The sequence below is a fragment of the Petaurus breviceps genome, unplaced genomic scaffold, assembly GCF_028583685.1.
Source record: "Petaurus breviceps papuanus isolate PSGF00001 unplaced genomic scaffold, PetGlider_PUasm1.0 110, whole genome shotgun sequence".
Classification (NCBI taxonomy): domain Eukaryota; kingdom Metazoa; phylum Chordata; class Mammalia; order Diprotodontia; family Petauridae; genus Petaurus; species Petaurus breviceps.
The window spans coordinates 5,274,862-5,300,015 of record NW_027185597.1 but is presented as its reverse complement, the minus strand read 5'-3'; the positions used below and the strand labels follow the sequence as shown (position 1 = coordinate 5,300,015).

The 25,154-nt window shown below is 38.8% G+C and overlaps 1 protein-coding gene across 1 annotated transcript in view; it reads right to left on the bottom strand.

Moving 5' to 3' along the window:
• The window catches only part of LOC138156879 (contactin-associated protein-like 2), a 2,167,135-nt gene that overhangs the window by 191,266 nt on the left and 1,950,715 nt on the right, over positions 1 to 25,154 (bottom strand). Inside the window, exons 19-20 of the mRNA XM_069082365.1 lie at positions 22,213 to 22,443; positions 13,078 to 13,211 (exon numbers count right to left, since the gene is read on the bottom strand). Coding sequence (XP_068938466.1) covers positions 13,078 to 13,211; positions 22,213 to 22,443 — 365 coding nt within the window. The remainder of the gene's footprint in view (positions 1 to 13,077; positions 13,212 to 22,212; positions 22,444 to 25,154) is intronic.

Sequence of the window (25,154 nt, the reverse complement as noted above, 5' to 3'; positions counted from 1 at the left end):
GAAAATTTCAGGATGGAGAAAATGCTTTCAATTGGGGAAGGGGAATGCTATCAGGGAAAGCTTCATGGTGGAGGTGGCATCTAAGCTAAACCTTTAGTTAAGCAAAGAATTATAAATGATGGGGGAGGTGAAGCTGGAGGAGACCCAGTGCTCTATTCACTGCACTACATAACTCTGCGAAGATCTTACAAGAGAACTGTGGGAAAGTGGTAGCAATGGGAAACACTGATGGAGTAGAACAGAGGTGTCAAATATCCATCCCCCCAACTCCGCAGCCTTGAAGCAGCAATACTCTCCATAGTACAGCCCTTACTAGATTAAAAGGAAATTGGGAGATAGTTTTAAAAATAAAATACAATAAAACATAGATAATGTTGATGAGTAGTTTTCTAAGTGAATGTGCAGCCCATATGGATCTTTAATGTATGATTTATCATCTTTCCTCCCCCTGCCAATTTGAGTTTGATACCATTGGAGAACGGCAACTTACAAGGCTCACTAAAGAAAAAACAGGAAACAAAAAATGCTTCAAAGAAGCAATGACTGGTTTGCAGGCAGAGAAAGCACATACTAATGTGGACTAAGAAGCCCTAACTGCAGTCCTACCCAAGCAGGAATATAAATCCTAAAGATGAGAGATCTCAAGGAGAGCTGCTGACTAGGGGTCCCATATCACAGTTTGTGGGTTCAAACCCAAATCCTTTTTATTTTCTTTAACTTAGATCACAACTTTTAAACTTTGTAAGCCTGAGCATTCATTAGTGACTTTCCTTGAGGGAGTGTTCAATATGGAAGTTTCTAGCTCATCTAGGCAGGTACAGTGACCCAGAGAAGTGAGAGTCTACCCCAACCCTTTATATTGGGAAGGGGTCTCAGACATTCCCCTAATAGGACCAAGGTAAATTGGTAAATATGTATGATGTCAAGAGATTATGTAAACCAGTCACCATCATTTTAAATTTTCATATAGTTCAAGGTAAAAGAAATAGCAGCATTTTCTGTTTCCCTGAGTTTACTACTGAAGTTACATTGAAACTGCAGGCAGGGTCTCAGGCATGACTTGTAGTCTCTACCTCTCCCAGCCTTTTTTTATGGAATGACCTTTGTAATGAAATCAAAACCAATAAAAAACTGACCCATGTCCTTGACAGTATTAAACAGAATGAGACCAGTAGTCCATTAAAGTGGAAAATAAAATCACTAATATTCTTGCTGAGAATCCCAGTAGAGCTACATGGCATGGGAAAATGTCTTAGTCTATTGGGGGTAATAAGGAAAGAAAGCTCAAATAACTTACTGAGTTCACTTTCCTTCAAGAGAACATATTTGCAGTCCTTGACCAAGACACCGAGTTCACTACAGTAAGGAGAAACTAAATTAGCCAGAGAGAGAAGTTGCTGTAAATGAAATTTTAAGAGCAGGTCCCAAGGCTAGCTAGGTCAACTTTCTTCATTTGTTTTGACATCACTAAAAAAGATTTAATGTTTCCAAAGAGTGTTCTTTCCTTTAATAAAGGCTAGGACAATTTCTGATATTAAAATTTTTCAGGAATTATTAGATCTATATACCTATGAACATTGTTCTTTCACTGATGACAGTCGGAAGACCAAAGAGAAAGAGGGGGATGTGGTAGGGAACAGCAATCCTGAAGGAACAGCCTTTTGAGGGTCATCCACTAAGGCTAAGCTTTGTTCATGTTAGCAGCTGTCATTCAACAAGATATTTATTAGAATGTAAAAAAGGGAACTAAAAAACTGAAGAATCATTTTTATTTTCATATAGAATACCCTTAGATAGGGTATTCTGGGAAGCTTTCATTGATATAGGGTAAAGGAGAGGATATTGACTATTCTAGTCTTGGCTTTCTCCCTGGAATGAGCTGGTTGCCATGGGCCATTTAGGTGAATCATTTAATGAGCCACAATGGAAAAAGCAACATACAGAGAAAATGAATTCAAGTTCTAGTTCCTATACTTCCTGTGATACTGTAAATAAGACATTTCTGTCTGGGCTTGAGTCTGATTTTTGCTTGTTTATTTTTGGTCCAAACTTTTTTTTTTTTTGTTTTTGTCTTTTTGGAGGGGGGAAGGCAGGGCAGTTGGGGTTAAGTGACTTGCCCAAGGTCACATAGCTAGTAAGTGTTAAGTGTTTGAGGTTGCATTTGAACTCAGGTCCTCCTGACTCCAGGGCTAGTGCTCTATTCACTATGCTACCTAGCTTCCCCTAAACCTGTGCTTTTTGAAGGCGATAGAATCCAGGTTTGGGAACCCCCTCAACTGATACACAGCAGTAACATATCTGTACCTTGTAGTCTGAGAGTATTGCCAAAAATGTGAGAATTTAAGCCACTTTCCTATGGTCATGAGGAGGGTATCTTTCAGAGGCAGGATTTTCACCCAGGACTACCCAATTTCTTTCTTTCTTTTTTTTTTTTTGGAGGGGCAGTTGGGGTTAAGTGACTTGCCCAAGGTCACTCGACTAGTTTTTTTTGTGTTAAGTGTCTGAGGCCAGATTTGAACTCAGGTCCTCGTGACTCCAGGGCTGGTGCTCTATTCACTGTACCACCTAGCCACTTCCAACTACCTAATTTCTAAGGTGATTCTCTTGCCACCTCAATATATTGCCTCTCAGGTCTGACTTTCCACAGTTGTAAAATGGGGTTACTAGCATCCCCTACTTTGCAGGACTGTCATGAGAAAACACCGTGTAAACTTTAAAGTATAGAAATGTAAATTATTATCAGTTTCAGAGACTTTTTCTTCATTTGCAAAGTGAAGGTGTTGCGTATACACTAAATACCAAACTATTCCTAGCAGCGCTTTTTATGGAATTGGAAAACTGAAATCAAAACATGCCCATAACTATACAAATCATGGTACACGAATGTAACAGAAAATATTACTGAGAAGCATATGAAGATTTACATGAAATGATACAGATTGACAAAGACAGAATCAAGAAAACAACAGACATGATGAGTGCAGCACTTTAGATAAAGGAAAAAAATAGTAACCAGGAGGCTGTATAATTATCATGACCACATTTGGCCTCAGAGAGGAGCTGAGAAAATGTACTTTCCTCCATTCTTTGTAGAGGCGGGGGACCATGAATGCAAAATACTGCATGTATTTCAGACATAGTGAATATATTGGTTGGTTTTGCTTAACAGCTCTTCAACCACATCTCCCCCACCCCTGTGCCTTGCATTTTGATTCTTTGTAAGGAGGGAGAGCTCACTGGGAAGGTGAAAGGGAAGGTCCGTATTGGAAAATGGAGATAACCATACAAATATTTTTCTATTTGTAAAAGTATTTTATTTAGGGAATAAATTAAGAGGACTGATCTAGATTATCACTAAAGTTTCTTCCAGGTCTACTATTATACAATTTTTGATAATTAGGAATTAATGCTTTGTAATTGTAATAAAATCAATTTGCGTTTTCCTATTATACTTTGTAAAGTAATTTTTCCTCGAATGGATTATCTCTTAATTTTAATTTGGAAAAACATGAACACTTGATTGAAAGACTCATAGGATCATAGAATTCCAAGGTGGATAGAACTCTAGAGATGATCTAACCCAGGGAGTTTGCAATCTGAGGTCTGTGGGTCCCCCAGGAGGTCCTTGAATAGATTTCAGGTGGCTCATAAACGTATATGGGAAAATACATCCTTATTTTCATGATGCTCTAACTAAAAATCAGCATTTCTTTCAATTATGAATAACAAAAGCTAAACAAACTTATTCCAAGAAGGGATCCAGAGGCTTTACCAGAGTGCCAGAAGGGTCCATAACTTAAAAAAAACCCCCAAGAAAAAACAAAAAACATTAAGAACCCCATATCTAGTGGCATCCCATCATTTTACAAATGAGGAAATCAAGGTCCAGAGAGGTTATGTGATTTGTCTAACAGCACAAAATTAGTAAGGAATGAAGTCAGAATTTGAACACAGAACCAATATAAGTTCAAAGTATTAGTATTATCTGTGCCTGAGATCTCTGATTGCTAGTAAAAGCCTGGAACTTGGGACTTGCCAGGAGGGAAAGTGGGAAGGAAGGAAGGTAGAAACTTAGGAAGAAAGGAAGGGAGGAAGTAAGGAAGTAAGAAAGGAAGGTATACAGGAAGGAAAAAAAGGAAGGAAATATTCTCAAAGTCATGCTATGGCATTTCACAAAGGTTTCACCTGGGTCTCTCTCTTCCTTAATCAACTGTGCAACTAGTGAATCATGGGTGACCCTGTAAATAAACAACAGTCTGGAGGTTCTAGTTCTCTCTGCTTTTATATGTTATCTACAAACTGACAGCATGGGGGAAAGGCTGCTTCCCTTATCAGCTGCTATCTTCTGGAACTTACAGGTCAACTGCCAAAGAAGAATTTATCTTCTCCCTTCCCACTCCCAACACATCATTTGTACAACCTTCCTGTCTCTGTTCAGCACATCACGCATATAAACAAGAACCCTATTTCAGGCTACATCAGTAGCTTCCTCATTAGTCTACCTCTCTCTAGTATTTCTCTTCTCTAATCCATTCTCTCCATAGCTGCCAAATGAATCCTCCTAAGAAGAGTGATCATGTCACTTCCTTGTTCAAAAGTATTGACTGGTTTCTACTGCTCATAGAATAAAAACCAAGTTCATGGGCCTGGCATTTGAAGTCCTCCATAATCAGACTCCTACCTTCATTTCCAGCCTTCTTTCTTATTATTACCCCTTACTCACTCTACATTTTAGCCTATCATGATTTCTATCTCCACAGCTTCACAGCAGTTAAGTCCTCTGCTTGAATACTCTCCCTTCTTTCTTCTCTCCTCCTCATCTATACCCTAACTTCCCTGAAGGTTCAGCACAGGTGCCACCTCATATACAAAACCTTTCCAGAAACTCACCTGACATCACACCACCCCTTTCTGCTGTGCTCCCTCCTGAAATGACCTTGTATTCACATATCCGTGAACCTATTGTATCCTGCCTTGGCAACCTCTTGCTCTTTGATGCAGAATTTAAGCTCCTTGTGGGGAGGGAATGCTTGATTTGTGTATTTGCATACCCAACACTCAGCTAGTAGTTCAGTTTGGCTAGAATATAGAAACGTATTAAGAAGAGTAATAGAGTAAGTCAAAAGTAAGTTGGAACCAAACTGTTAAGATGAACAAACAGACAAGTGTAAGTCCTTATCCATATCAAATACTCTTTGACAGTTGCCATGCCCCCTTGGGGATTTCTCTGCTCCAGGATAAGGATGTCTAATTCCTTCAATCACCCATGATTTTTTGCCCTCCCCTGAACATTCTCCAGTTTATAATGGTGCTACCAAACTATGATGCCCAGAATGTGACTCAATACTCCAATCTGACCAGAGTGGAGCAGAACAAAATGTTCATCTGCTTACCCTGGAAGCTATTATTGTCTTAATGAAGCCCAAAGATTACTTCCTATTTTTTTATTGTCTTGTCATACTGTTGACTTATATTGGGTTTTAGTCCACTAACACCTAAATCTTCTAGATATAACACCTAGATCTTCTATGTCTAACCATCCTTCTCCTATATTGCATTTATAAAGTTGACTCTTTAAACCAAGTAAAACTTTACCTTTATATCCACTGAACTTTATTTGGCCCAATGTTCTAGTCTATCAAGATTGCTGTAGGGGGTGGCTAGGTGGTGCAGTGAACAGAGCACTGGCTCTGGAGTCAGGGGGACCTGAGTTCAAATCCTGCCTGACACAACACAAAACTAACCATGTGATCTTGGGCAAGTCACTTAACCCCAATTGCCCTACCTTCCCCCCTCCAAAAAGCAAAAAAAAATTTTCTTTGGGGCGACTAGGTGGCACAGTAAATAGAGCACTGGCCCTGGAGTCAGGAGGACCTGAGTTCAAATCTGGTCTCAGACACTTGACACATTTACTAGCCATGTGACTTTGGACAAGTCATTTAACCCCAATTGCCCTCCAAAAAGCAAGAAATAAAAAATCAAATTAAAATAAAATAAAGATTGCTGTAGATGCAATGTACCAGTGTGTTAACTATTTTTCTCAGTTTGAATCTACTGCCAAGCACAGACTGCTGGGTTACTCATTCAATCAACTGACATTCAATCAGTAATGAACGATTATCCATTGAATCTTGCCATCCACCCATTTAAAATCTAATTAATTCTACTATCACCTAACCCATATATGCCCATCTTTTCCACAGTATTAGTATGATTTTTTGAAGGGATTTGTGACCTCAGTGATATGAGCAGATTACAAACTATTTATGACTTCTTATGCTGTGACTCTTATCCTCTAATTCCAATAAATTCTCCATGAGTGATATATTCATTGCATTAGAAACTCTCTCCTATCTCTCCTGAAATTATACAAACATCAGTAGGGCACATGGGCTGTCCAAAAGTCATCCCTCAATTTCACTAACATGACCAGTCCATTTCCTTTTTTATAGCCATATATCTCCTTGATGATCTCCTGTACTGTTTTTCCATTATAATTCTCCCATAGTAATATCTTGTAGTCTACTCACACCCATTACACCCCTCTCAAATGCCCTTTAGTCAACCTGGAACTTCGATTCTTCAGGAACTGTGATATTTCATGATTTGTAGCCATAAACCATCCCTGGAAGATGACTGATAGAATTTTATTTCAGGAAGAAGAGTGTGGTTATTAAAAATAATGAGTGATTAATTTCCCAAAGGCAATCCATATTGTTCTTGTGAAAAGAGTTTAGAATTGATGATGCAGCAACCTTGATTCAAATCTGATTGAAATTTTTTATAATGCATATAAACCATAACGGTATCATGAACAAATGATGCAAATTTATTTGTACCCTTTTTTGCTGAAATTCTGATTACCAAGCAGACATAAGACACCGTCATCCACTAAAGTCCTAATATGATGATATCTTATGTTTGTAAGTAGTGGGATCTAGGTTCTTGAATAGAACATAAACTCTAGCTAGAAATGGTTTTGGAGTAGAGAGGAACCAACTTAAATCAGCTCTCAAGAACTGATTGTTAAATTTTCCATATGAGCAATTAGGCCTCAGAAATCACAAGATACTACAAATCAGGGCTTAATTTATTGTTTTGTTGATTGTCCAGACTTAAGAAAGTATACAGAAAATGTTAATAATACAGATTAAACTTAAAAGTGTATCATGAGGACTTTTTTCCCCCCTGATATATTGAGTCTGTGTTTTCTGAGGCCCAGTCTAAAATGTTAAATGTGGTGAGGCTTGCCACCAGGAGGCTAACTGCCAGGTGATGCTTTTCTTTTCTTTTGTTTTTTTTTTTTATAACAACTCATAAAGATCATTCACTAAATCCCACTGGACTTGTCTATAATCTTCCTTGGGAAGACAACAGTAAGACACTGATGAAATCACGCATCTTTTGAGTTCTAAAGAAGTTGGCACAAAAAAAGCCAGTCTCATGGTCTTCTAAAAACCAGCAGCGAGTGATTTCTGACAAGATTTCGAATGAGGAGGACCTGTTTGATGGTTCTTCTCTAACTTGTGATTTAGAAATCCCGGAACCTGAAATATTGATGGCTACCCTAACTTTTAACCTAGCATGCTATTTTTAAAGGATATCTATTTTTGTGTTAGAGGTTGCTTTAAATTGACTGTCAGTAAGCCTTAAGCTATTATCACTAATGGAGCTTTGACTATTTATGAACGATGACACTTGAGGGTTGTAATAAGGCTACTTTATGCTACCATCTGGTAATTCAATACAGTCAGCCCTTGATTATCTGAATGCAGATTATCCACTTTGTGGATTTGTCGGCCACAAATTTTTCATCCCAGGTCAGCTTCCCCCAAGTGCTTGGTGCACTCCCAGGCAGTGTGCGCTCAGGAAATGTAAACTAATTTAATAATAGCTTAAGTAAAACGTCAAAAGGCAAACTTGCCTTAGAAGCAGCATATAAATTTATAAATATCACATAATGTATTCCAAAGGTCTTTTTCCAAAGTGATTTGCATTCTATAATGATTTCAGATGATTGCATGCTTCATATTATCCATACCCTTGCTCTCCACCATTAGCATGAATTATTGAAAGTTGACTTATACTACTTGGAGATTATTCAAATATCTTTGCCAGTGTGCCCCACTATAGCCAAGGGCTATCACAGCAAGTTGAAGATACAGATGTTTTGAAGATGAATTAGTATCACCAAGAAAAAAAATACTGTGTATAATGGGTTCTGCAGCATCAGGAAGGAAGGGATAGGTTGTGTAGGATGGAAAAGACACTATAAATAAGAGAATTTACGAGTACCCATAATACAGATGGAGAGGAAAAATTGGTGGTGGTGGTGGGGAACCAGCAGAAGGAATATGAAGAGTGTGAGAGTGTGAGTTTGAATAGTTCCTCTCCACTCTTCTACATCTCCTCCCTCACTCATCTCAGTGGTGGAAGTATTAAGAGTAACATGGAGAGAGAGTGCAGTGAAATGGGGAGATTGGATTCAAAGAGCTTGTAATGATCTGGACTGAGGGGCCTGGACTGAACTTGAGTTGGCTGAGATTTTCAAAGTGGCCCTAACACCCCAACTCAGGCATGCCAATCTATGACATTTCCTGATGCTGCCAAGGCAGAGATCATTACCAGGGCTACTCAAAATCACAAAATAGATGGCATTTGAATTGGGGCTTCAAGGAAAAGAAGGATTTCAATAGAGATAAGAAGGGAGTACATTCTAGACAAATGAGAAAGCTCTATTAGAAAATGGATTTTGAGGGGCAGCCAGGTGGCTCAGCAAGTAAGAGCACCGGTTCCAGTGTTGGGATAACCTGGGGATCAAATCTGGGCTCAGATACTTAGCACCACACCCAGAAATAACTGGCCGTGTAAACTTCAGCAAGTTACTTAACCCCAATTGCTTAAAAAACAAACAAAAAAACCCCCAAACCAATAAATAAAAATAAAACAGTATATGGGACAATACTAAAAATATCCATATTTTGGGGTGGCCAGGTAGCACAGTGAGTACGAGCACTGGTTCCAGTGTTGGGATAACCTGGGGATCAAATCCGGGCTCAGATACTTAGCACCACACCCAGAAATAACTGGCCATGTAACCTTGAGCAAGTTACTTAACCCTGATTGCTTAGGGGTGGCCAGGTGGCTCAGCAAGTAAGAGCACCAGCCCCAGAGTCGGGATGACCTGGGGATCAAATCTGGGCTCAGATACTTAGCACTACACCAAGAAATAACTGGCCATGTAACCTTGAGCAAGTTACTTAACCCCAATTGCTTTAAAAAAAGAAAAGAAAATGGATTTTGACATGGATCTAGAGATTGTGTCTGAAATCTACTTGTGAGCTGTGTGACCTCAGGCAAATCAGTGAAACTCTCAAGGCCTCACCTTCTTTGTCTGTAAAATGAAGGCATTAGACTAGATGACTTCTAAAGTCTGGTTCCAGCACTCAATTTTATGACTGACTATGAAAATGTAAGACAAGGAGCAAGATATAAGGAGGTAAGATCAAGGAAAAGAGAACAGTCCAGTTCCAATGGAATGTGTGGAGAGAAGAGGCAACAATCAGACTAGAAAGGTAGGTTAGAACCAGACTACGGAGGGACTTTACTGTTGGACTAATGAACCTGCATTTTATCCTAAAGGCACTGGAAAGCCAGTGATGATGCTGGTGCATGGGATTGATGCAAAAACTTTATGTTAAAAAGCTTGGTTTGGCAGTTGTATGAAAGATGTAAAGAACAGAGGAATCGGAAATAAGGAAGTAAGTTAGAAAACTAATACAGTAGTCTAAGCAAGAGGTGATGAGACCATGGACTAGGGTAGCAGCAGGTTTTGTGAAGATATCCAGAAGCAGGGGTGGTCAGAAGAGTCAAGTAGAGAGGAAGGTCCTGGAAGATAAAAGACATGATGAGATCAAGGCACAACTAGAAGGATTAGCATAAAGACGGCTACCTCATCCTCTTAGACTATAAAAAAGAGAAGAGGAGAAGCCAGGGAAGAAGGCAGTTTTGACAAAGGGGGATGAAGGAAATGACAACAAATGACCTCAATCATCGAATAAAGCAAAAGTAAAATACGGCATCTCCTGAAAAAAGCAGATATTTGAGGAGTTGCAGCCAGGAGTTTGAGGGGAATGGAAAAAAGATTAGAACATCCATGCTGAAGACTATGATAGGGAGCTGATCAACAATGAATAAAAGGATTGGTTTGCATCACTGAGGGCCTGATTAAGGTCAGGTAGCATGACTTTTAGTGGAATTGATCAACACAGATGATGATTGTACTGCTGGTGAGTAGGAATGGAAAAGAGCCTACTATGTGCCAGGCACTGTGCTGTGTGCTTTAAAAAAATATGATTTCATTTTATCTTCTCAATAATCCTGGAAGTTATTACTAATTCCATTTTATAGCTGAGGTAACTGAAACAGACAGAGCAAGGGAGGGCTTGATATTGGATTTGAACTCTGATCTTGAGTCCAGGTCCAGTGCTCTATCCACTAGGCTTCCTAGAGAGATTAGCAGGGCATGAAAAAGCAGAAACAAGCTAGTATGGCACTCAGGGATGGCAGGACAGAGAACACCAAAAAGGGGTGGGATGGGTGGAGACTAGGGGGAAGGAGGGTTGTGATATACCAGTATGAGAGTATGGGTAATGAGGAAAAAAGGGGGAAAGCATTTACATGAATGAATAACTATAGCACCCGTGTAAAGGGGAGGTTTAAGGTAAGTGCTGTGAGAAATAGGTTGCTGTTCCTCACTCGTTTCAGTCATGTCAGGCACAATGTCACACACTTTGTGACCCCATTTGGGATTTTCTTGGTACAGATACTGGAGAGGTTTGCAATTCCCTTCTGTAGTAGATGAGGAAACTGAGGCAACTAGGGTTAAGTGACTTGCCCAGGGTCACACAGCTACTAAGTGTCTGAGGTTAGATTTTAAATTTAGGAAGATGAGTCTTCTTGACTCCAGCCCAGCACTCTATCCACTGTGTCATCTAGCTGCCCCCATGAGAAATAAGAGGAAGGAGAAATAATTATCAGCTGTTCAGAGAACACTTGATGGAGAATACAGCATGTGAGCTGGATTTTGAAGAAATGGAGAAACTTTTACAAATGGAGAGGAAGTCAGGATTAATTCATTCAGGGCATGGGAGACACTTTGGGAAAAAAGACACAAAAAGACAAAATATGTGAAGGGAAAAATATGAGAAAGACTAGAAAGGCTGGTTAGAACTAGACAGAGGAGGACCTCAAAAGATAGTAGGATCAAGAGTTTTTCATTGATAATCCAGATACAGAGGAGTAAGGAAGATTTTCTACACAATGATGTGAAAGATGGATAAGACACAGCAGAGAACAGAGGCAGAAAGAGAAGTAAGGAGACTCTCAGAACAGTCTAGCCAAAAAAGATGACGTCTTCAATTAAGATATCTTCAATGGGAAGGAAAGCCCATGTGGAGAGTCTGCTGATGAACAGAACTGTAGGTGTGGTGTGGGGTGGAGTGAAGCAGTGAGGAAGAGTAAGGAAAAGAACAGGATCCTAGGCAACTACACAGATGGTTACTCTATCAAAAGATATAGGTAAATTAGAGGCAAATTCAGGTTTGGGGAGAATCATATATAATGAAATTAGCAAAAGGAATCTTATGAAGGGGCAGCTAGATGCAGTGACTTTAGAATGCCAGGTCAGGAGTCAGGAAGACTCATCTTCCTGAGTTCAAATCCAGCCTCAGACACTTATTAGCTGTGTTACCCCGGGTAAGTGATTTAACTCTGCTTTATTTTCCTCCTCTGTAAAATAAGTCAGAGAAGGAAATGGCAAACCACTTCAGTTTCTTTGCCAAAAAAAAAAAAACCCAAATGGGATCACAAAGAATTGGACATGACTAGAACATAAATCTTATGAAGTCATAGGGTATTTAATCCTTTACTTACTTATTTCCCCTATTAAGATTAAATTTACAGAGAAGAATGAATTTTGTCACTATCTGGGAAAGTAAGTATATGTATACTGCAGTTAAAAACTTTGGACTAGTCCCAGTAAAAAAAAAAAAACCGTGAATGCTAGTGTCCACATCCGAGGGAGTATCCCTCTCACAACACTTAACTGTCAAAAGCGGCATGTGGCTGATTAAATCATCCTTGCTATTGAGTTATGCTTTTGACATCCAGCAGACCCTTTAATAGAGAGGCAATAATACCCTCTGCCACTTTTCTGCAGTCTGAACTTCCCATCCCAGCCAGCCTGAATGTGAATGAGAGCTGAAAGACTGCTGAACTCCTGCCAGATGATACCACATTCCACTGACAAGACAGCATCCCCCGCTGTCCTTTCTCCTGACAGGTATCTATTTTGATCTCCTCCTAGAGAATACAATGACAGCTCCCATCCTTGATCTTTTGGCTTAGTTCCCAAGGAGACCTCCCCTTGTCATATTTTATTCATGGCATGTGCAGGTCCACTTCTTTCACAGTAGAAACTACTGGTGGGGTAGGGGCAATAAATAAAGCAGAAACGGATTGGAAGTCGAATGAGAAAGCCACAACCTCCTTGTCTTCTGGAGCCTGAAGTGGAATTAGAACCTTCCTGGGGTAAAGAAGTGAGGCTGTGGTTTTAAGACTAGAGTAAAGGCAAAGAAGGAGAGAAGAACAAAGAGGGAGAGAAGGAGACAGAGAAAGGAGCCACAGAGAGACATTTGTACATGTGTGTGAATAATGAAACAAGTGGGTGGTCAAACCCAGAATAACCCATGTTGGGATTCAGTATAAACTTCAGGAATCTGAGATCATCTATAAGAAAGACAGCATATTGGATAAAAGTAGTGGACCGAGAGACAGCTCCATATTGGGCTAGCCAGAAAAACCAAAAACAAAATAGAGAATACCCATTATTAGTCTTCCCAGTACACCCATACTCCAATAGTCTTTTTGCCATCAACTTAGTTATTGCCCTTTCTGCAAGAATTATATATCTATACTTTTACTAGTCATAAAATTGTAAGGGAAGAAACAGCAATAAAAATATGTGTTGCCATATATAAAGAATGCATTATATATAGATATATATATATTTTTTACCTGGAGAATTATGTCCTTTTCATTACGGGTGATGTTAACACTGTGAGGCTGTCCATTTGCCATGTTTCGGTGGTCTACGTCAATATTATATGGCTCTCTGGTGCCTCCCAGGTTGTATCGAATCTGTAAGTTTCCTGTATAAAAAAGTAGTGGAAAGTCTTAGCAATTTCTTTGCTTTATGCCTCTTACATACTCATATGTTGTTTTCCCTTGAAGTTTCTCTTAAGCCCTCTTCTGCATCTTATTCTGCATTAATAACATGGTGGTTGTGAACTCTGAGGTACTGGTTTGGGGTCATGCTAATCCTTGAGATTTGAGCTCTAAGGGCAGGCAAAGGTTCGTTATTTGCAAACAAGGAGTCATTGCTGGCTATTGGTTTAATGTCAAAGCAGCAAATGGTGCAAATTATAAAAGTTGGGATTATGCCTAGAATTTATGAATGTAGCAATATAGCACTATGGAGACTGCAGCAGGCTTCACCAAAAAGTATTGGAAATTAGAAATAAACACAGGGTGTAGGGATGCTTTTATGTTATAAGCAAAGTGGGGCATGTGGCCCATAAAATAATCATGAGTATACAATATTAAAGTCAACACAATTTACAAAAGATAAATAGATGAAAATGCTGGTGGCCTCTAAGAAACCATGAACATGGTGATTTCCCTTACTCTATAGGATGCATCAATCCTTATGCAAAAAAAAGGGGGATGAAAGTTTTCAGGGCTCTCCCCCTTGCCTCTTCTATACTCAGTTGCTTTTCTCTCACTCCCTACTGCTCCTCTCTCATTTATCTCTTTCTTATCTTTCTAACAATGGCCAGGGATAATCTATTTATTTAGTGATTTCAGTTTATCTGAATAATAGCCATAAAATTTGTTTCCTGTTTATGATTTGTAGAGATTAAAGAATTTGTTTTTAAGATGAAAGATCATGGAATTTGGACCTGGAAGTGTCCTTAGAGAGAAATTTCATTCATTGTTTTAGATGAGGAAAATGAGGCCCAGAAGGATAGGACTTTTCCAAGGTCACACAGGTAGTAAGTGGCTGAGGTTCTCTGGACTCTGGATTCAGCATGTTTTTCACTACTCTGTAGCAGAAGATAGCACAGTATAATGGAGGGGACTCTATATGCAGATTTAGGAGACTCTGGTTCTAGTTGTAGAACTAATTCCAGACTATGATGTGTGTGACTTTGGGCAGACCACTTAAATTTACCTCATTTAATAATCATTTATTAAGCACTATGCAGAGCATGGTCAGGGAGTGGCAAGGTGTATTTTAGACAATTAACCTCTCTTAGCCTCCTTGGTGTCTGTATCCATGAACATTAAGTTGTAAAGAGCAAATGAACACCAGCACTAGTCAGGAGGACCTGAGTTCAAATGCGGCCTCAGACATTTACTAAGCTATATGACCCTAGGCAAGTCACCTAACCCCAATTGCCTCCCCCAAAAAGATCAAATGAGATCTTGCATATAAAGCATTTTGTAACCAGATTATCATGAAAATGTGAATTTAGTTATTCCTTTTCTATTCAAAGTCTGTTCTTCATACCATTAGCATCTCTTCCAAATTTTGAAACTCAAAAATGGCTCCATTCCTCTCTGGATCCTCTGACCAGCTACGAGTGGCCGTTCTAGGTGAATTCTATGTCCCTTCTAGTTCTGATGTGCTATAATTATTTATGTTATTTATGCTATCATTTCCTTTTTAAGCAACATGATAACATTGCTACATTGGAAAGGAGGACTGGTGAAAATAAAGAGCTAACCATATTTCCTGTTTTTTTCTTCTCTTTGCTTCCTGAATATCTTCATACTTTTCCCTAGGCTTTTCTTACACTCATAGGCTAAATCTATTTTACACTCAGTCATCCATACTTTAATAGATCTGTGGTTTCACCAGTGAGTACTCCTTCCAGAGGAGTAGACTGAAATCTATCAATTCCTGCCTAGACTGTGTGTCTTTCCTATATGATTAGGGGTTGGTCTAATTCGTTGAAATACTTTCTCTAGATCAGGGCTTTTAATTTGAGGTCAATGATAGATTTCAAGTGGTCCATAAACTTGAATGGGAAAAATTACATCTTTATTTCAATATAATTGGTTTTCTTGGAAATCCTATATATTTTATTTTATGAATTAAAAAAATTCTGAAAAGTGGTCAGTAGGCTTCACCGGCCTGCCAAAGGGATCTATGCCCTCCAAAATGAAGCCCCCTCTGGATCTCCTGACATTGCGTGGACATAGACAAAGCACACACAGGGTCCATAAATTATCTCTTATTCTTGCTATGTGACCAATCTATCTTTCTTTCATTTTATGCCCTAAGGAATAAGGATCTTGGTATAGGAAACTCCCAGGTGAAGAAATCTTTTCCACCAGTACAATTCTGTACTTTCACTGAAACTTAAAGTCTCAGTGAGTTGTGTAGATCATTGAGGAGTTAAGTGACTTGCTGAGGGTAACACAGCCCTGTATGTGTCAGAGGCAAATTTAAACTAATTTTCCTCCCATGCCAGCTTGCAAATTGCTGCTCCACGTTGCCTCTCATGTCTCAAATAAGGAATAAATTCCTTAAAAGAATTTATGAAGTATTTTTTTTTTTGGACACAATGTAGACAAAACTAGTTGACCGGTTGAGTGATTGAAGATTTCATATGGTCACTGGGAACTGTACAAACACAGCCTTTATTTTATTTTATTTTATTATTTTATTTTGTTAAAGGAATATCTAACTTTTAGAAAAAAAATTTAATGTGAAATTCAGGAAGTACATTCTCTAATAGTTACATGTTCACTGTGGTATCTACTTCCAAGTTCTATTTCACTGATCCTGCCATGAAATGCTGCCACTCCTAGTTTCTGGAAATCTTATTACTATCTTGCCCTGACAAGCCCCAGCCCCAGCATACTCCTACCAACTACTGACTTCATTCCTATTTATATGCTACTAAATAAAGCAAGGGAAAATTAGTGTGCTGACAATGCACTACAAATTGTCGTTATGTAATCTCAACGGCACCCCCACTGCAGCAAGGCAATCCTTTATACCTCCCTAATTGAAATACTTTTCTACTAACTGCAATGGCTTTTCAAAACTTACTCTCCCCATTTAAACCTCACATAACTCCCTTCCACCATCCTTTCAACAGAGAACCTTGTCTCATATTTGATCGAAAAAATTGAGGCCATTGACAGGTGGTCTACATCAATATCGTACGATACTCTGGTGCCTCCCAGGTTGTATCTAAATCTGTAAGTTTTCTATATAAAAAATAGTAGAAAGTCTTAGTAATTTCTTTGCTTTGTGCCTCTTACATACTCATCTTCCCCCCCCCCTTTCCCCCCTGCTTCTCAACTCACATCTCATAGAAGGCTTCTGTGGTATTGAGATGGCCCTTCTCATTACCAAAGTAAACTTTCAAATATGCCCTGCTTGCACAGATAATTCCATTTCATCTATTCTCTTATAGCAAACTGTCCCTCTCATTCCCAACCTCACTTATCTTCAATCTCTCCTTTTCTATTGGCTGCTTCTCTACTGCCCACAAATGCCCAAGTCTCCCCTATTCTAATAAAACAAAACAAAACAGCTCTCACCTGATCTTCCCATTCTCGTTCATTATCAGACCATCTGTCTCCTGCCTTTTGTGTCTAAACACTTTGAGAAGGACATTTACAATGAATATCTCCACTACTTTTTCTTCTTACTCTCCTCTTAACTCTATCGTCTGACTTCTGACATCACTTAGTGGATACCACTCTCTCCAAAGTTACTAGTGATCTCTTAATTGCCAAATCTGATGACGTTTTCTCAGTCATCATCCTTCTTAACCTCTGTAGCTTTTGACATGTTTGGTCATCCTCTGCTCCTTGATACCCTCTTCTCTCTAGGTTTTCATGATACTACTTTATTCTCGTTCTCCTCCTGCTTATCTGGCCATTCCTTAGTTTCCTGTGATGGCTTTTCAGGTCATATCCACTAACCATGGATGTTCCACAAGGTTCTGTGCTGAGCCTTTCTCTCTTTTCCCTTTATACAATTTCAATTGGTGATCTCATCGGCTTCCAGAGATTCAGTTATCATTTCTATGCCGATGATTCTCAAATCTACTCATCCAGTCCTAACCTTTCTGTTGACTTCCAGTCTTGTATCTTCAACTGTCTACTGGAGATCTCAAACTGGATGTCCCACAGATATCTTAAACTCAAAATTGAACTTATTATTCCCACCCCCCACCTTCCCCTCTTCCTAATTTCCCTATGACTATAGAGAGTACCACCAGCCTATAGGCTTGCAACCCAACTGTTTCTCACCTCCCATATCCAATCTGCTCACAAAGTTTGTCCATTGTACCTTTGTAATATCTCTCATACATGCCTCATTATCTCCTTTGACATTGCCATCAACCTGGAATAGGGCCTTACCACTTCATTTAATATCCTGCTGGTTGATCTTCTTGTTTCTCTATTTCTCCATCTTCTACTCAGCTGCCAAATTTAACTTCCATAAAATGCAGATCTGACCACATCAAACTCCACCCCCCACCCATAAACTCCATTGAAAACCAATCTCCAGCGGCTCCCTATTATCTCCATGGTTAAATTATAAAACCCTCTGTGTGATGCTAAAAGTCCACCCTGCCCTTAATTTTCCAATATTCTTATACCTTACATTCTCTTCCCACTGTACTCTTTGATCTAGTGATACCGAGCTTGGCTGTTCTTGGAACATGATACTTTAACACTCAACTCTGGGCATTTTCACTTGCTTTCCCCCATGCCCAGAGTTCTTTCCCTCCTTATGTCCATTTCTTGGTTTCCTTCAAATCTAGCAAAATCCCACTTTCTGCAGGAAGGCCTTGTTGTTCCCTCTTAATTCCAGTACCTTCCCGTAGCTGATAACCTCCAACGTATCCTGTTCATAGCTTGTTTGTCCATAATTGCTTGTGTACTGCCTTGTCCCTTAGACTGTGAGCTCCTTGAGAGTTGAGATTGTCTTTTGACTTTCTTTGTATTCCCAATACTTAGGACAGTGCCTGGAACATAGAAGGTGCTTAAAACAATTTTATTGACTGACTGCTGTTGAGATGGGGTAGGAGAGAATTCACATTTATGTCAATGTCTAGATGCCTTTTACCCTTAAATTCTCCTTTTTGTGTACACTTCCATGGTTTCACAATGATAGTAAAATTGGCCTCAGATTTATTTTGTTAATTTTTATGATTTTCTTTCTTTTTCTTTAAAATTTTACATTTTGATGGTTTTGTCCTTTAAAAACAACAGGAATAGCTTGTTCTGAGGGAGATATGAGTTAAGAAGCTAGAATATGGTGAATGACTCAAAATTGTTATTTAAATATACTTAAGTAATAAATTTCAAATGATATGTTTAAAATATTTCCAACAACTGTAAGAGGATGTCAATATGAGTGAGGGGAGGATTAATGTTTAACCATTAAAATATAACATGATGAAAAAAGAGATACTTCATTGATCTCACATTCATCTCCTAAATTAATTAAAACCATCATAAACTACTTCTACTTGAGGGTCCACAGTAAATAATGTACTTAAAATTTTCTTTCTCTTCGTCACTCACCATCATCATTAGCACACATTTATGGAACATGACTGAGTAAAGTGCGCTGCGTACGTCCTAAAAATCAGGAATGGAACTTGAGTGAGGTGAATGGGGCTTTGTCCCTGGGCACCCAAACTTGGAGAGTATAACAATTTAAAGTAACTTTAAAAGACTGGATTGTTAAGGAGCCTGTACTCTAGACAGGAAGATCTGACAATAAGACAAAGGGCGATAGAAAACAGCTTTTGCTAAGTACTAAGTGAGGAATATGTGCTCATAGAACTCAGAGGTGGAAGAAACCAGCGTGGACTGGGACAGATAGAGGCAGGCTCCACAAAGAGGTTTGGAATTTGGAGCTAGACCGTGAAGGAAAAATAGGACTGAAATAAGCAAAAAGAATGATAAAAGGCATTCTAGGAAGCAGAAAGAATATAAACAAAAGACTAGGGGCATCTAGGTGGTGCAGTGGATAGAGAGCCAGCTCTGGAGTTCAAATGTGGCCTCAGATTTAGTAATTGTGTGATCCTGGGCAAGTCATTCAACTCCTGTTTGCCTTAGTTTCCTTATGTGTAAAATGGGGTAATAATAGCACCTACCTCCCAAAGCATAAAATGTGATAATAATTGTAAAGCACTTAGCACAGTGTCTGGCACGTAATAGGCACTATATAAATGTTAGTTATTATTATTTTTAGGTAGGTGCATGTTGTAGTAGGAGAATAATTCAAGTACCAGTTTGTTCAAACAAATGTTTCATGTACAGCAGTGGCAGAAAGTAACTGGAGGGTGGTATTTATGGAAGGTCTTGGATTCTGGGTTAAGGAATTTAGACTTTATCCTGTGGGATATTTATCCTGTGGGGAGCCACTGAAGGTTTTGAAGAGGCAAAAGAATGCAAAGCAGGGACTTAGGTAGATGAATTTGGCAGAGACTGTGAAGTGCTGAAGGGGATGTGACTTGAAAAAGTTTAAGAAGCTCTGTATTAGAACCAGGGAAAACAGAGACAATCCCATTAGTACTAGTATAAGGCGATAAGGACTTGGACGAGGGTATTGGTAGAATGAAGGAAAATAAGGGGATGGATTAAAATATTTCATAGAAGAACTTACTGGACTTGGTGAATCATTGGTTTGCATTGGTGAAGAAAGGTGAGAGAGGAGGAGGAGGTCAGTGGTAGAGGGACAGAGGCCAAAGTGACTCCAAGGTTCTTATACCTTTGTGATGGGGAAAATGACAGCATCATTGAAAGACATGGGTTTGTATGGAGGGTGGGGAAGCTAGTTTGAGGAGAACACTCTTGAGTGGAGTTTTATTAAGAGTGAATCTGAAGTAACAGTGGGACATTCAGGTACACATCCATGTATCTTTCAGGGACTTGATTTTCCTCTACACAAATTTATAGACTTTGTTGTTGCAGCTAAAGCAACAACAATGAAACTGGTATGATGGGGGTGCAGCTTGGTGGCAGTGGGCAGAGAGCCAGGCCTCAAGTCAGGAAAACTCAACTTCCTGAGTTCAATCCCAGCTTTAGACACTTACTAGCTGTGTGACTCTGGGTAAATCACTGAACTCTCTTTGCCTCATTTTTCTCATCTATAAAATGAACTGGAGAAGAAAATGACAAACCATTCCAGTATCTCTACCAAGAAAACCCCCAATGGTGTGACACAAAGTTGGACAGGACTGAAAAATGACTGAACAACAATAGCAAAGTGGGATAACGGAGAGGTGGGTTATTGGACGGAAAAGGAAAAGTTTCATTCTGGAAATCGTTGCTTCAAATAGAACTTTGGTGAAATTCTAGCAAATAAAATGTTAAAATATGTATTTCTAAATGCCTATCATAATGATGCCAAATAAAGCTCATTTTAAGAAATCTTAAATTTTCAGATTAGAGCATGCGTGTGTGTGTATGTATGTGTGTATGAATCTAATCATGTTATATATAATTTAGTTAGCGAGGATATATCAACAAGCATTTACTAAGTAGTTGTATACCGGGTATGAGGTTTGTAACCCAGGCAATTAGTTAGACACTGGGGAGAACAATACAAAAGTGAGTCAGCCCCTACTGTCATGGAGCTTGTATTTTACTAAAGAAGGTTTTATTATTGGGAACAATATTAGACTTTGTAGTTTACCTTCTAAAGTGCTTAACAACAAATTTCAGTTTCCCTTTTCATTATATAATTCAGATATCTGAGGCTATTTCATTTTGTAACTTAAAAAAAATTCTGAGTTTTGTAAGCTTTAAAAAATTAAAAAATAAATGCCTTTTTAACTATGTTGCTAAAAGGTGGTAATTTAAACAAAGTGATGGCATAACATACGGTGCCCATCAGGATCACTAGAAGAAAACCCAAAGTGCATGGTGATCACATTTACATTTCTTCTGTATGTGGGGATTTGATGCTTCTGCTAAGTTTCTGGATGTTTGTTTCATCAATGAAGTAATGTGCTGCTTTCCCCTCTTCACTTGTTGAATTCTTACCCCTTCTTTCAGGTCTAAATCAAATGTCACTTTTTCCATGAAGCTTTCTTAACTTTGGTTTTCCTTAGTTTCATCATCTACAAAATTTGGATGCTAATAGTACCTCACATGGGTGTTGTGAGTATGGAATGAGATAATATCTTTAAAAAGTGCTTGGCACCTAGTGGGCACTACGTGAATGCATATTGTCTTTCCTATAGAAGTCACAGAGAGATAATTGATACAGTGTATGAGAGTCTACCTTGAATCCAGGAAGACATATTCAAATTGACATACTGTCTGTGTGATAGTGGGCAAGCAATTGTGCCCTCCTAGCATTCTAGGCAGCTGTCTAAGACTCTAAGTCATAGAGAAGTTGCATGAACATGCATAAACAGAGGAATTTTCCTTGCTGGGGAGTCCCTTATATGAGAGATCACAGACTGAGGTATTATCCCTATTCCTTGGTCAATCAGCAAGTATTTAGTAAGCTTTCCAGGCACTGTGCTAAGTGCTGGGATATAGATAAAAGCAAAACTCCATCTATCCATCTTAGACTGTAAGATCCATTAAGTAAAAACCATGGCATCTAAACTTTCATACTCTAGGGTGTCCTAGAAAAATGTTCTGCGTACAGTAATGGTCTAATTGATGCTTATTGAGTGGAATTGTATTCTAGTCCCTATTTAGAGGCTTATGACTCAGTTAGGGTGTCTGAGTCTGAAGTGGGATCCCTTGGCACATCACTGCCAGTACAGTTCTGAGAAGCAGCTTGAATTGGACAAAGCAACAGTGGCACGGAGCTCCCTGCACTTTTGTTCCTGAAATTTAAGCAGACTCCCTTAACTCCAAACTCTAAACAGTGTTAGTTCTCTCATTCATTCCAGCTTTTGGGTATTGGCATCAGCTGTTGTGCCTCTGCTACCTGATCTGCTCTGGTCTTGAGATTATATACAATGTGCTCCTCCTTAGGGACTCTCCTCCACTACCCAGGTGAGCACAAGCCTTCTCATCCTCCCAGAATTTCTGAAAGTTCTAGCACAGGTGAATCACAACCCAGAGAAGTGTCAAAATCCTTACCAGATGGTTTAACCAGAACTGCCAGGAAGTCTGTGGTGTGAGAACTGACATAGAGGAGGATGGAGGGGGCCTTGGTGGTGCTGAAGCTAAAACTGAGTTCTTCCTTGGCCAGGTCTGGTGTGGAGTTCTGGGAGTCAGGAGAGTTCCCACTTCGACTGGCGGCATCCTTGGCTCCCGTGGCTTGGAAGTTATACCGTAGCCACATTCCTTCTTCAAAAAAAGCTCCAACATCTGGGGAATGTTAAAGACAAGAAAAGAGAAGTCTAAAAATAATGGAAAGTCATAGAAGACTATCCTGCTATTGGATACGTCCAACTGGGCAGCATAGACTTGAGTGGTTTGTTAGGATGATGCATTTCCTTTTTTAATTCACGTCCTCTCACTCAAATGACAGACAGTTGGCTGAACAAGGGTAAACCAAATGAGGGTATCCTGTGGTGCCAGAACTGGATATTACATATAATGTTGCATAAAATTAGTGCTAAATGAAACATTGACATCGATACCCCCTGTTGAATTTGGAGATCAACAGCAAGATGCTGATTTTTAAAACTAAAATTAACAGCACTAATTTTGTACAAATTCTGCCATGGGTGAGCCCTGGTGATAAATCATAAAGGAAAATAAAGTTGGGATCATAAAACAGAGCATGCAAATTTATTAATGAATCCATAGAAACTTGCTGTAAAATTCGAGGAATGTAAATCACACCAGAAAAAGCTTTCTCGTACAATACTCAGAACAAACTACTAATTTAAGTTGAAGAAATAACATTTTACACACAGAGATATTATGAGGTACCCTTGCTGGAATGGCAGCACAATTGTCCAGGACACTCTAGCTCTGTGAACCCCTGGTTGCTTCTTCCCTTCCTATGCACTGGGACTGGCCAAAAGAACATTGATAGTTACCCTCTCCCTGGTAGGCCTTTCCCCAACCTAATTGCAGAGGACACTACTGATAAGATCTGACTCTAAACTCCCTGAGAAAGTTAGAGCTCAGGGACAGGAGGAACCCAGTCTCTGGGCTATTTTTAATTATGACTCAGACCTGGTTTCAAGAGTATCATGATAGTTATACCTCCTATAGTTTAATCAGGAGGTAGAGTTATTCAATATGAGAGTGGGGAAGGAATAGATCGCCAAGGTCCTAGCCATCTCTAAATCCCACCCTCCAGTTGATGAAGTTGAACTTCAGTGTCTTTCCAAATTTGGACGACAAGGCTGTCAGTTCCTGTTTTTTGTCCCCTCATGCTCTTCAGTTCCTAAAATGAAGATATTTGAAAATTCAGATAAATCAGATAAGGTGTTAGATTTACTGTCCGGATTTAATAATTATGGCTTTAATCTCTTCTTCATTAAAATTCATAGAAAAAGTTAAAACCATAAGAATACTTTCATTTGGAGATTTCTCAGAAGGGCTTTGTTATTTCCAAGTAAAGGGGTAGAGTATATTTTTCCTATCAAAGGACATAAAGAGTCCCACAAGTTTAAAAAAATACTAAAAATAAAAATAAAAATTCTACTAATCCACTTTTTTGAATGAACAGGGGACATATTACTATTAATTAATATTAATTCACTTTATATGTCATTTCATGATTTACAAAGTGTTTTTTCACAACCTTGTAAGATAGGTAATGAAAGTATGATCATTCCTATTTTATAGAGCTAAGTAAATTGAGAAACTGAGTGGCCTGCCCATGGCCAATATAATGAAGTATTAATTTTTAAAAACTCATACTTCAGTTCTATATTATGGTCAGTTTAAGGGAATAAGGCAGAAAGGATTTAGAGAAAGAAAGGGCCAGAGAGCAATAAGAAAGAGAGGGATACATCAATAGAGAGAAAAATAGAGGAAGATAAGGAAAAGAGAGACATGAATGACCATGTTCTATTGACAGACTTTTACTGAGCGACATTTCTACATCATGGTCTTTCAGAATGCTTCCACAAAAGATTTTCAAAATCATAATGTATTTTCTCATATGTAAGGCACAAGTAAGGATACCATATCTTGGTAACTGACATAGGGATAAGGGGAAATTAAGTCAAGGAATGGGTCTAGATCTAAAGGCCAGTTATGATAAATAGCCAGAGAAGAGAGGCTGACAACTTGCCCAAAGCCCAGACAGAACCAAAGATGGATTCCAGATCTTTTGTCTGCCATATCACAATTCCTCTGAAAAGATTCAAATGTCAACATTCATACTTTTAAGCTGCCATCCTGATGGTGAGATCTCTAAATTCTAATTCATTATTTGAATACTAATCTTGATTCATTTTTCTATAAAAAGCTTCTCACATAGCTCACTGTAACAAGAAGGTGCCTTTCATCCTGAGAGCCTGAGAAAAGTTATATGGTTAATTGTGAGGATAATTTCATTAAGGAGCCAGTGTGGTACAGGGGAAATACCCTTTCAAATCAGAGGACCTGGGTTTTAGTAGCTCTGTTGCTTACTTTGTGACCTTGGGGAAAACTTAACCTCCTCAGACCTGTGGTTCCTCATCTATAAAATAAGGGGTTTGGACAGGATGCCTTTTAGGATTCCTTCCAATTCTAGATCTCGGATTCTGTAATGAAATATCACTTCTCATTACTCATAGCTTTGCAATATCATTACTGACATGAATTTTTTAAAGTGGACTTTAAAAAATCATTTATTTCTGCAATTAGACCAATTAAATAAAAAAAGGAATGGAATACATTCTAAAGTAGTGAATATTGTACAGTGATAGCTTAATTAATGAAAACTTTGGGAACAAAGCCCTTTTTATAAAGTTAACTGTGACTCAAACACATATTAATAAATCATGCAATGCAATGTTGGTATGAGTTACATGGTGCAAAGGCAATGACCTTTTTTTATTATTATTTTTCAAACTGGGGGCTGGGGTAGGCAGAAAGGATTTAATGAAGGAAGTTGACCATTGTTGTTGAAT